General features: G+C 41.5%; 1 protein-coding gene and 1 long non-coding RNA gene across 4 annotated transcripts in view; one reads left to right on the top strand and one right to left on the bottom strand.

Moving 5' to 3' along the window:
* Window positions 1–5,192, top strand: part of LOC125910437 (uncharacterized) — a 26,194-nt gene extending 21,002 nt beyond the window's left edge. For both annotated transcript variants that reach the window (XR_007453951.1, XR_007453957.1), the window contains exon 3: window positions 5,106–5,192. This is a non-coding gene — a long non-coding RNA (uncharacterized LOC125910437). The remainder of the gene's footprint in view (window positions 1–5,105) is intronic.
* Window positions 5,193–5,637: 445 nt separating this feature from the next.
* KBTBD3 (kelch repeat and BTB domain containing 3) overlaps window positions 5,638–11,878 on the bottom strand; it is a 37,594-nt gene continuing 31,353 nt past the window's right edge. For both annotated transcript variants that reach the window (XM_049614138.1, XM_049614143.1), the window contains exon 3: window positions 5,638–11,875. In XM_049614138.1, the coding sequence (XP_049470095.1) occupies window positions 10,273–11,875 (1,603 nt within the window). In that variant the 3' untranslated portion in view covers window positions 5,638–10,272. The remainder of the gene's footprint in view (window positions 11,876–11,878) is intronic.

Here is an 11,878-nt window from a genome sequence, read left to right as displayed (position 1 = left end):
CCCCCCCCCCCCCCCCCCCCGAGAATCCCTGGTGCTGAGCCCTCGGCCCTTCCTGCCCACTGAGGTGCTGGCTCTACATGTGTAGACCCCGGTGTCCTCATCAGGTGGAGTTGATACCCCTCACCTCTGGTTTTCTTTACTGCCTCGATGCTGCTTTAATTACAGCTGCGGGGTCAAGGAGGGGTCAAGGAGGGCTCATAAATTGTTAATGAGAGGCATCATCGTACCTGAGTGGAATTTTTCCTGACGGGCCGTGCTCGTGCTGTATTTCCAGATGCCCATCGCTGACCTCTGCACGGTTTCTGTTATTTTGGTGAAGATGCATACTTGGGGGACAGATGAGAAATGGTGAAAACATATTAAAGTTGTACTGAGCATGATCTGTGACACGTTAGAGAGGGCTGGATGCATATCCCAGGGTAGGAGAGTATTGAGAAAATTTTGAATTTTGTTTGTCCAAAGATTTACACATTTTTCTATGTTGCATTTTGTGCAAATAAAATATTAGATTTGAGATCCCTTGTGGACTGCTGGGAGCCCTCACCCATTTGATGACCCTCCTAGGGCTCTGTGATCTGGGCTGTCTGGCCCTCTGCTCATGCGTGTGCAGGGGAGTGGGCTTCATCCTCCGTCTGGCCTCAGCTGCAGGAGCCAGGGCTGAACTTGACTGCGCTGGGTCCGGGAGCAAAAGGGAATTCTCATGTGCGCAGGGCAATATGGAAGCCAAGGAACTCACTAAGGCTCACGACAGAGGGAGGGAGAGAGAAGGGAGAAGAGGAGAGAGAAAAACGAAAATGGGGCCAAAAATCAAATCTGGAAAAATTGGTAGTAGTAGGAGGACACTCAGTGAGTTCAAGGAGAACAGGGAACACACGTGACTTTCTGGCTCTTTATCACCCCCCCCCCCCCCCCCCCCCCCCCCCCCCCGCAGCCCAATAGGGTGATGACTGGTGATGCACAGAGGCAGCACAGGAAGTGCCTGTTGGGTGCATCAGTCAGTCAATGAGAAACTCATGGTTGAACCAAGAGGGAATATTTAGGGCCAAGTCAAAGGTAAACTGTGTGTCATCCCATCCATTCCTTGTGCCGATGTAAGTGGTACTTTTCAGATTTAAGATTTTATCTCTAATTGTAGAATGTCAGAGTGCAGTACCACAGTGAACAGTTAGGGGAATGTGTTCTGCTGAAATCAAGCAAGAAAAAAAGAGAAGAAGGAGACCAGACGTTTACTGAACATTTCCCATTCGCAAGCACTGTGTCAATCATGTCACAGGCATTGTTTTAGGTAATTATCGCAACAACATTCTGTGGGAGGTACTGGTATCCTAGTTTTACTGACGAAGAAACGGGCACAGAATGTTTAAGTAACTTTGTCAAGCTTAAGCAGCTTTTATTTATTTATTTATTTATTTATTTATTTATTTAATTTTAGAGACAGCGTAAGTGAGGGAGGGGGGCAGCGGGGGAGAGAAGGGGAGAGGGAGAGGGAGAGGGAGAGAGAGAGAGAGAGAGAGAGAATGAATCTTAAGCAGGCTCCACCCTCAGCGCGGAGCCTGACACAGGCCTGGATGCGGGGCTCAGTCTCACGACCTGGAGATCATGACCAAGAGATCATGACCTGAGTCGAAGTCAAGAGTCAGACCCTTAACCAACTGAGCCACTCGGGCGTCCCAAGCTTGTGCAGCTTTTAAAACACTCTCTGTAGTAGAACTGAGAACTGGCTTCTCCACCTCTACCCCAGTATGTTTCCTGACTTGCTCACTGATAAGAATTGTTCGCAGTTCTTACTGAAAACATGAATTCCAAGGACCCGAATCTAGAACTTAACTAAACCAAGATATCCAGGAGTGAGGTCCCGAATTCTGTTATCTTTAACTGGCACCCTAGATGATACATTTTTGGAAGCAAGTTTGAAGAACACTGCCTGACACTGTCATTATTGGTGAGAGCTCCAATATTTCTCGTATCCATGGAAGAAAGTTAGATACTTTAAACTATTGAATAAATTTCCTTGTAAAAATTCCTGGGAATAAGAATGCACATTAGTTTGTAATCTTGTGCTTCTAAGAGAAACAAACTGTAGTTAGATGGAAAAATACTATGGTAACATTTTATTCCTTCAGGAATAGGTACAAGGTAAATACTATTTGTAAAAGAAGGAAAAAATTTACTGATTTGTTAAAAGGTTGTTTAAAAAGAACTATAAGTAGTTTGAATTCCAATTAATGTTTCATAACATAAAAGGGTGGTTAATCTCTAAAAGGAAAACATTAAGGCTAATTGGATTTTTAAATCTGAAAATCCCACAGGGAAAGCCTTTTCTTGATTAAAAAATTTAACTCATTTTACAGCATGCATTTTGGTCAGGGTTAGGGAAGGGTAATTAGCTTCCCATAGAAGATTCACTAATTAATGCTACAGCAAAATCAGGCTGTACGAGCCCTGAACTTGGAGGAAATGCAAAAATATTTATCAGGTGCAGTGGAATCGAACACTATAAATACTAGGATGATCTGTTTAATATTAATGCCTAAATTCTATTTTAAGATGGCTCCCACAGATTTCTTAAGTTTTTTCATGAATATTATTAAGTTCGCTATTTTGGCTGTGGTTTCGTCAAGTGTTATAGAAGTCTTTAAAATCGTAAAATTTAATAAGTACAACAAATTTTATCCTGGAAAATTGTTTTTTTTTACAAGCATTTAAAAATATTTCCTGTAGTTTTAATTCATTAAGCTTCATTAAGTAGATTGGTTTAGTGCCACATTGCCTAAAAATTCAGTATTTTATAGTTTCAAAAACTTCAAAGCACTTTATAAACATTATTTTGACTCTATAGTCCTATTATTTTTTAGGATTACTTCTTCTTCTTTTTTTTTTTTTTTTTTGCAAAATGTATGTACAAGTCAATTAAAATCTGTGCATTGGCTAAATTGCTATGAGTAGTTTTTGATGGAACATATTCTGCATCAATTATTGTAAGTGCATGAGAGCCTGCAGCACAGCATTAAGTGACCCTTGGTGATTGGAAAGGGGACAAACTGCTAGTTTAAATGTTCCGTGCAGTTTATTTTCTGTAAGTATGGAGATTAAATTCTGTCATTGAGGGGCTTTTCTCGTTTTTTGTCTCCCATGTGGGGAGGGGGAAAGGGCAAATTGAAGCAGGCTCAGAATGTAGGGAAAGAGCTTCAAATGCTGGTACATCACACTGAGACTCTTACCTATTCTGTTCCATGACTTAAGAGCAAAGTGTCCCTGGGGGCCCTTTGAGTGTTAAAATGTTGACCAAGAGGGGAGACCTCCACTTGGAGGGCAGCAAACTCAACACCTAGCAACGGGCCAAGTCCCTAGGACACCTTTGTGTTCTCAATAAACTTTAAGTTTCGTGTCTAGGGGGATTAAAGAGGAGGGGATGAATCCGGATTTGAGGGCAGAGTAAACTGCGGAAGCGGGAGGCACATGGGGAATTGGAGGCAAGGAGAAAATGTCTGGAGCAGGAAGTCTGGACCCAGGATTAGCCAGAGGGCGCCACAGAGCCTCGGAAGTTCAGCCTGCGGCTGGCCTAATGTAGTCCTGTGGGACAGGGACAGCACTGGCTTTTCAAGGGTTGGGTTCCCAAGGGGGAACTCTGCTTCCACCTGGATAGTAGGCCAGAAGAGGGGCCTGGGAGCCGAGGTCATTAGCAACCCGCAGACCACCACAAAGGAAACGGAAGCCAGAGAGATGACGGGAAATGGCCCTGTGCAGAATGAAGAAAGATTACCGGATTGGAAGTGAGCGATCTGTCCAGTGTGAACATTTAACGTGTCTTTTCCGGGTACCATGTGGTCTCTCGGGCTTTGGACCCCTTCACTAGCTTCCCCCAAGCATTTGGGCTGGGGAGGCCTGCTCTGGGAAGCTGTGTCCTCGTGTCCAGTGAAGCAGGGGTGGCCGCGTACTTGGTCCTGTACATGCAGCTTGTGCTGTTGTCATTTGTGGCTTGTGGACCTCTGGTCCGTTCTCTCTTAGCTCACTTAGGGCCCGCACGTCTCTCAGCAGCCTGTGACGCATCCGAGGTCACAGGCTGTATTCTGTTGTTGTAGACTGGGGTGTCCTCCTTGGGGAACAGGCGGGTCATGTTCTCCCAGCTACAGAGGCCCCTTCTCACATGCCCCCTCCCACCCCAGTCCCCCAAGCTTCCACCGCCACGCTCTGTACTCCTGACACTCATCAGGGCCACTTGGGGCCATCAGGGCCGGGGGTGGCAAGAAGATGAGGACCTTAGCATCCACCTTTATCTACCGCTTTTATTTCCAGGAACAATAACTACACGCAGAATGCGTTCTTTTCTGAGATACGTTTTAATAAATTAATGATGATTGTGTAGAATCGAAATGGGTTACTGCATGTTAACACGGTTCACATGGACCTGAAGCAAAAGTTCCGATTTTATTTCACACAGCATACAGCAAAGCCCACATTCCACTACAAGGCAAAGAGAGAAAATTACTTGCGAGGGGGAAGGTCTCTGAAACTGTTATGCGTTAACGGGGGACACAGAGGGTTGCGGGTCTCCTAAGGAAATTTGCAGTCACTGTCTTATCTATTATTACCTTTGAAAGGAAACACAGAATTAGACATTATAATTAAAATTCGCTGAGGACAAGTAATCCCTATGCACTAAAAAATTATGTGGAAAAATGACTTTGAATCTATAATTTTACTTTCAAGAACCAACTACCCACGTATTATGCAACTGTACATGTTCTCCGTAGCTGGGCAGGGCACCGTGTAACGCAGTCTGACTCTCCACAAGGCCTTCATTCTTACTTTTCTAAATACCAACAAACACTGCCGTGGTAGAAATCATCTAACCCAATTTTCTCAGACTTTGAACATGAGAAAGATATCAAATATTACAAAAAGAATTAACATATACATTAATAGATAACTAAAGTACAACGTGATCATGTAAAATCCTAAAATAATTTTCTTTGTACATGAAAATAAGTTACAAAATGTACAGTCATAAGGGACCCACTCAGTAACAATTGTAGCGAATGTATTTTGCTTCATATATTGACTCAACAGAATGTCCATTTACTGGATGTCTTACTTATATGCAGGTACTGTGCTAATTGCCAGGTCCAGAAATGACGAATGTATGTCCCTATTCCTAAGAACTTCCAACTAAATGAGGAAGACAGGCATGTAAAGAAATACTTATGCCACACCGTGATACTCCGAGAACCGTACTCTTGAGTTATCCCAGCAACCTTGTTACCCTTGGAACCCACAGTATAATTTGTTGAGCCATTGGACAGTTATGGCAGGGAATGTTGTCAAGGTTAATGGGATGAATAATGCTACCTGATTCATACATAGCATTATCGAACAATGGCATCGTCTCATGGAAGTACCATGCTCTATCCAGTTGAGCCAACAGCATCGGTGAAGCGCCAGACTCCTACCATAGGCTGGTCCTTATTAATTTGTGAGCAAATCGTCTTCCCAGTAACCACCAAGGATGTGACTGCTCTGATTTCTAATTTTTCCATACTTTTTAAGGTCTTTATCAGAAGTGTCTTTAAGAGTCTGAAGACCCTATCTAATGACAAATGATTGAAAGACTTATTAAAATTTGGCTTTAGAATTCCTTTCGTAGAAAATTTGTGTTTGTGATAATGTTGATGGGTTAGGGGTGGGGGTAAAAGAAGAGAGACCCAGCAAGCCTCCAGCTCATATTTAGATGTTTAAGAACTAGAGAGCTGGTTAAGGGAATAAATAATGCCAGAATTATCAAGAGATTCGGCAATGCTGGTCAGGCTCAACCCACCAACAAGGCAAGAGCTGCCAATAGATTTTCTGAGGCAACTGTACACAAAAAAGGCTTGTAACCCCGGCCATTGTGGCAGGTTTTAAGGTGTTAATAAGCATTTGAACAAGAAGGAAAATGAGGCCTTGATTTTAGAGGAAGGGGAGACCCACTACTATTTGAAATACTTGTGGAGACAGCTCCCTAGGACCAAGGGCTGGAAGTTAGTACGGGGAGGCAACAGCATTTTGAATATCAAAGAGAACTTTCTAACAGAACTTTTCAAACATGAAGGCATTGAGCTCTTTCTTCCTGAAAGAACTGAACTAGAAATTGGAAAAGAAAATCGTCAGGGTGCTTTGGAATTTAGGGGGGCTTCTCTACCAGGCCAGAAGCTGTATCAGATTCCAAGGTGACTTTCAAGTTTGAATAGGAGTCTAGGAGTTAGAAGAGTTATCTTTTGCTAAGTGTGTAAGAGTATCATCCCGTGAGCATATTCCCTATTCAGATATTAAATCTGATGAAGCATCATAGTGCCATCAAATAGAAATGACTTACAAACACATGTAGGTTTTTAAGATATAAAGATACTTTTTAAATCACATAATCTTTAACTAGAATCAGTACATTTAACTATATAGCAACATGTGCAGCAAAATCACAAATTCAGGAGAAAATTTTAGGTACTGATCTTTCAGTTTCTATTCTCTGTGAAACAAATGGGCACCATTGGTAGGCGGAAGGAAAAATCCCTATTACCAGTGCACTGTAAATGTCAGCACCGTTTACAGACTTTTTCCTGAGTAATTAAAAAAAAAGGAACAAAGAGCAAATTCCCTCCAACAAGAATGCTCCTGAAATGATGGAGTTTAAAACTCAAGTCCTGTAGAAACTGAGTACGCAGGACCAGTGGAATCAAGTTACTTAGAATGCCCAGATGCTAAATAAATTGGAGGAGGAAGTCATGGGTCCTAGGTCAGAAAGCTGTTGAGCCAAAATGTGTAAATAGAGCGTAGAAATCTTTGGTTGTGCACTCCTGTATAGGAGTTAATTGGGCTGACCTTGTGCCACATGCCATGTTCCACTAGTCTTCGTGTAAATATGGCTTTGTGGAGTAAAGTTGTTTCTTACGTTGGATGGAAACCTGCTTCCCTGTAAATTCGACACTTTTTGTTTCTTCAGTGCCCTCCAGAGCTGCCCACTGGAAGACGGTCTTAGTTTCAATTCTAAATATAAAAGAGTTTCCAAATACTGGATTCGATCACACTGAAAATGAGGACTTAAAAGTAACACTACATGTTCAGCAGTATATTTAATCATTGCATTTATTGCTTCCAAATCTCACACTGTAAATAGATGCTTTTCTCCATACTTGGATTTTTTGACCATACGCCTTGAGTCAGGTACACTCCACACATCCTCAACTGCTCTTGGTATCTGGGAAAAACAGAATCGTGTTGCAGGATGTGGTCACTCTCAAATAAGTTTCTAGCCCTCAAGGGTAGCATGTAGTGAATACAGCTGTGATAGAGTCCTCTTTCCCACCCAGAACCAGAGCTGTTACGGGAATGGAGTTACTTGTGATTATGCAAGTATTCTTCATACTTCACAGTCTCACAGGCAACAGGTGAACAAAAGGTGGTCCACATTTTAAATCAAGTTTGCAGATCACAAGTGTCCATTGACTTTGAATTGATCTCATATAAATGCTGAATTTAATTTTTTTATATATAATCCATATAACTACCTTCAGTTGTAGAAGAGGTTACAATATTAGATTTTTTTTTTTTTTGCATGCATAATCCAAGTGTAGTGGAGCAAACCAAATGATAAAGGATTTAGAAATGTTTAACAGAATTTTTCCACAAGAATGAAAGCAATTTGGATAATGAGCACAATTACTTTGTCTCTTACAGTGCAACACTGGCTGAAGGATGATAATGAAAGGACAACAGACTTTAAAGAAAAAAAAGGGACTCAGGGAAGAGGCCATAGATAAAGGGATGTTATTTCCTCTCACCTAAGCTTACAGACAGGAAAAACAGCTCTTTCTGGGGGTACTGAGAATGAACTTGAGAGATCACTGAGACTTGCCTGTCAGAGGTCCGGAACGGAGGGTGAGGCCAGAATGACAGACATGGTTCTCGGACAGTGAAGCCAGGGATTGGCAGGGTCAGAAGGTGTGACCAGGCCGGTCATTGACCGGGTGTGCCGTGCCTGTGGTTGGGTTCCTTGAGGATTTGGAACACAGAGAACCATTTCTCAGTACGGCAGATAGATCAAATGAAAGCGCTGTCTCTACAGAAGACGCAAAATTAGAGTGAACAAGATCAGTGACTAGTGGAGCCAAGCCCAGCACAGACCGCGACAGCACCAAGGATCAAGAACAGGAAATAAAGGAAGAGTCTGGGGTTTTGTGACTAGACAGAGTACTTTTCCCTGGTGTAAAGGGATGGCAATAAGAAGAAAATGATTAGCAAGTAAACTGCAGCAATTGTAGAAAAAAGGCAGAAAGCCTTGTGTGTTAGGGAGTATATTAAATGCAGAGGGAGCTAGGCCTGACAACAAGGATATTTCTAGAAACATTACCATACATCAATGGCCAATGAGAAGATTGGTGGACATCAGGATGACAGAATAATGAAACAAGATCAGCAAGGGATTCTATTTCCCTTTAGTTTTTCCTTTCTGGAAAGGATGAACATTTCCTAGAGTCAATAATGAAAACAATTATTTATTTTAAACATACTTTGATTATTTATATATGCTTAAATCAGCAGTTCAGTCAATCCACGTATAGGTCATCCACTGTGGTATGGTCTTTCTTAAATAATTGGTTTCCAAAGCCACAAATAGACCACACAAAACTGGTCATTGAATTTTCTGTTTTTCTTACACACACACACACACACACACACACACACACACACGGCAGAGCCAACTTAGGTAGGAAGGAAGACCACCAATTTGACAGAATGCTTCTCAGGCAACTGTCATCTGATTAGGGATAGTCTCTGATTTTGGAATTGCAGGGTAATGTAGTCTAATATCCTGTTCTATTCTGAAAAAAACATTTGAAGCTTATACAATAAATTTATATGGCATAATAAAAGGACCTTCATTTAGGTATATTTCCACTTTTAAAACCTAATATGGTTACATCTTTTAAACTTAGGAAAGAAACATACTCCTTTTGCAACGCAAACTTGTCACACCTGAGAGCAAGGATGATTGCTACTCTTTCTTTACTGGGGTTAAAGGTGATTAAACATCTTAACGGATACGGGTTGCGAATGCGATCAATACAAAAACCTAGTGAGTTTTTTAAATTTAGAAAATAATCCACTATGAATATCTTATGAAAATAGTAAACCCACACGGTGCTTTATAGTTGGGATATATCACCAAGGAAAACTGATACGGTACTAACTGAAGCACAGAAATTTCTTACTACAGATCAAATTTGGATATTTACAAATTTAAGAAATGCAACAAAATGATACACTTATCTAGGGATCAGATTTGCTACGTCCTCAATTATGCTGGAACGTGGCAAGGATACAGAAAATGTTTGTTAGGACTACCATCCCAGAATCCCAAAACTTCACCCAGTGGGTTACGTGTAAAGATAGACTGAGAGCGGGTGTAACTTACAAGTAATCATTAAATCAAGAATGTTCATTTACTGAGCTTCAGCCAGAAAATAAGTAAGATATGCTGCCACCAGAAATCGAAACCAACCAGCACACAGGACTACCAGAACCAGCAATTTTAAAAGCATTCCAGTAATTGCCAATGGCATTATGGCATTATAACATGGTACATTATGCTCCTAATGAAGAGTTGAATCGTAAAAAATGTCAAGCCATGTTTAGCGCAAGTTTAGAAGGCTGGGAAATACACTGCATTTTAGAAAAATTTCTGACCAAAAAAAATGATGATGAAAAAAGGAAGAGGGGCTTAAAAGAAGCTAAGCAGTGATCAGAAAGGACGGGAATTCAGTAACTCTTACACCTGTAGTAACAAGGTAGGCTTCTCACCTCTTTCTAACTTAATTTTCACTTCATATAATATAGTGTGCAAATAATTCACTTTCACTACCTACAGAGATTTTTTCCCCTCTAAATAGTACAAATCTGTGAACACTGATTTGTTTTTACTAGTCTTTCACGGATAAATTACTCTCAAAATCAAGACATCGATGCCTATGAGTCTTATTTACATATGAAAATACTAAGTATTCTGGATTCTCCAGGATTGAATTATATTCGATATAATTTTTGGTAAATGTATCTTGTATTTAAGTTTCCAGCAATCGCTAAGTCATATATGCTATACATTCATAGTAATTCTCTAGCAGAAGGTACATTTTATTTCGCTAAGAGGTAAAGACCTTTTTACCAGCTATTAAGCTTAACAGATTTATGGTAGGCTTCTAGAACTGGGATAGTTTTAGGATGTCTAAGCACATACGCCTTTCAGAAATGATTAGAAAACCATGGGTCTCTGTATTTATTAAACTGAATCACCTGGCAGTAAAATTCCGTTAAGGCTCGTGGCATGGGTGAGACTTCCTCCCACTCAGATCTGCCACTATGGTAGACTTGTACTTCATCTGTGATCTCATCTGGTGCGTAATCGCCACCCAAGATATAAATTTTGTCTTCAACTCCAACTGCGCCTGCATTAAAGCCTGCGCATTCAAAAGAGCCTTCACCCTTCCAGACACAAGTATCTGGACAAAAACTGTAAACCTTATAGGTGGAAAGGTCACATATGTACAGTGTGCAGTTTACTGGGACAGCTTTGATTAGTGTCGCATGAAAAAACTGCCCAAACTCTGCTACGAGTTCAGACCACTGATCGGTGGTCACGTTGTATTTGAAAAAGCAATCAAGTGACGGGTTAAAGGCATCTGTAATCTCTACCTCTGACCCAAGAACATAAATGACATTTTGGCAGGTGCTCGCTTCAGGGTAGTATATGCCCCTGGGTAACGGGCTGACAGACATCCATTCCTTAGAAAGAGGGTCGTAAGACTCGACATCTAAGAGGCTTTTAATGTCCTGAGACCCTTTCGTCTTTCCACCTATGACAAATAATCTGTTGAGAGCCAGAACTGATGTATGCATGGTTCTTGGTGTCTTCATAGCTGATACCAGGAAGAAATCGTTCTTCACTGGACAGTAGCACCAGGTTTGGTCAGTCGCATCATGATAGGACTCTGCGATATGAAGCCGAACCGTTCTACAGCACGGCCCTTTGCAGCCGCCCGTCAGGAATATCTTCTCTCCGTAACTAGACAGACTAGACCCCGGCAAGTCAATCAGGTGTGACTGTGGCAGCACTTTCCACGAGTCACTGTTTATATTGTAGCAAAAGGTATATTGGTCTCCACCGTTTTCCTCAGTTTTGTGAACAAATATGTATTTTTCAGTTGTGGATGGTCGAGCGTCAGGGAAGAGTCCACCAGAACCTTGCACACACTTAACAGCATCCATGATTATGTCGAAACAGTTTGTGCTTTTGAGTAAACACTCTTCGTTGAGCAGACAGTTTTGAAGGGTCTCCTCGGATAACTGATGTAATCTAACTTTTTTAATCAAATAAGGCAGATGCTTTTGCCTTGATTCTAAGTTGTGTTTGGTCCAGCTAAGGACCACTTTCAGTACAGTCTCTTCTTCAGGGACATTCAGTTCATCGGATTCCAGACATTTCTGCAGTACTCCAAAGTTCATCTCTAGGAAATCACTGGATTTAAACAGTAAGGAAAAGTGGTGCTGTACAAAGTATAGTGCGTGGTCAAACAAGCGGGGAGAGCCGTAGCTGTCTGACAACGATAATAACTGTAAACAATTGACAAGGTTAATACTCTTTATTAAGAAGTCACTGCAAGCTTTGGCTAGGAAGGAAACTTGAAGAAATGATGACAACTGGAAGAACATTTCCACGTTATCATCCGTTATCTTGGTTTTCCCAGTGTAGGCATAGTCAAGAAACGCTTTTACTGCTTTGGAGGACAGATTAGTGATGGTGACGCTCCCGCCGTCTCGCTCTTTCATGTTCACTTCAAACATGGCCCTG

This window comes from Panthera uncia, chromosome D1 (assembly GCF_023721935.1).
Source record: "Panthera uncia isolate 11264 chromosome D1, Puncia_PCG_1.0, whole genome shotgun sequence".
NCBI lineage: Eukaryota > Metazoa > Chordata > Mammalia > Carnivora > Felidae > Panthera > Panthera uncia.
Note: the sequence above shows the minus strand (reverse complement) of the source record. Positions and strands in the feature narration are given on the sequence as shown.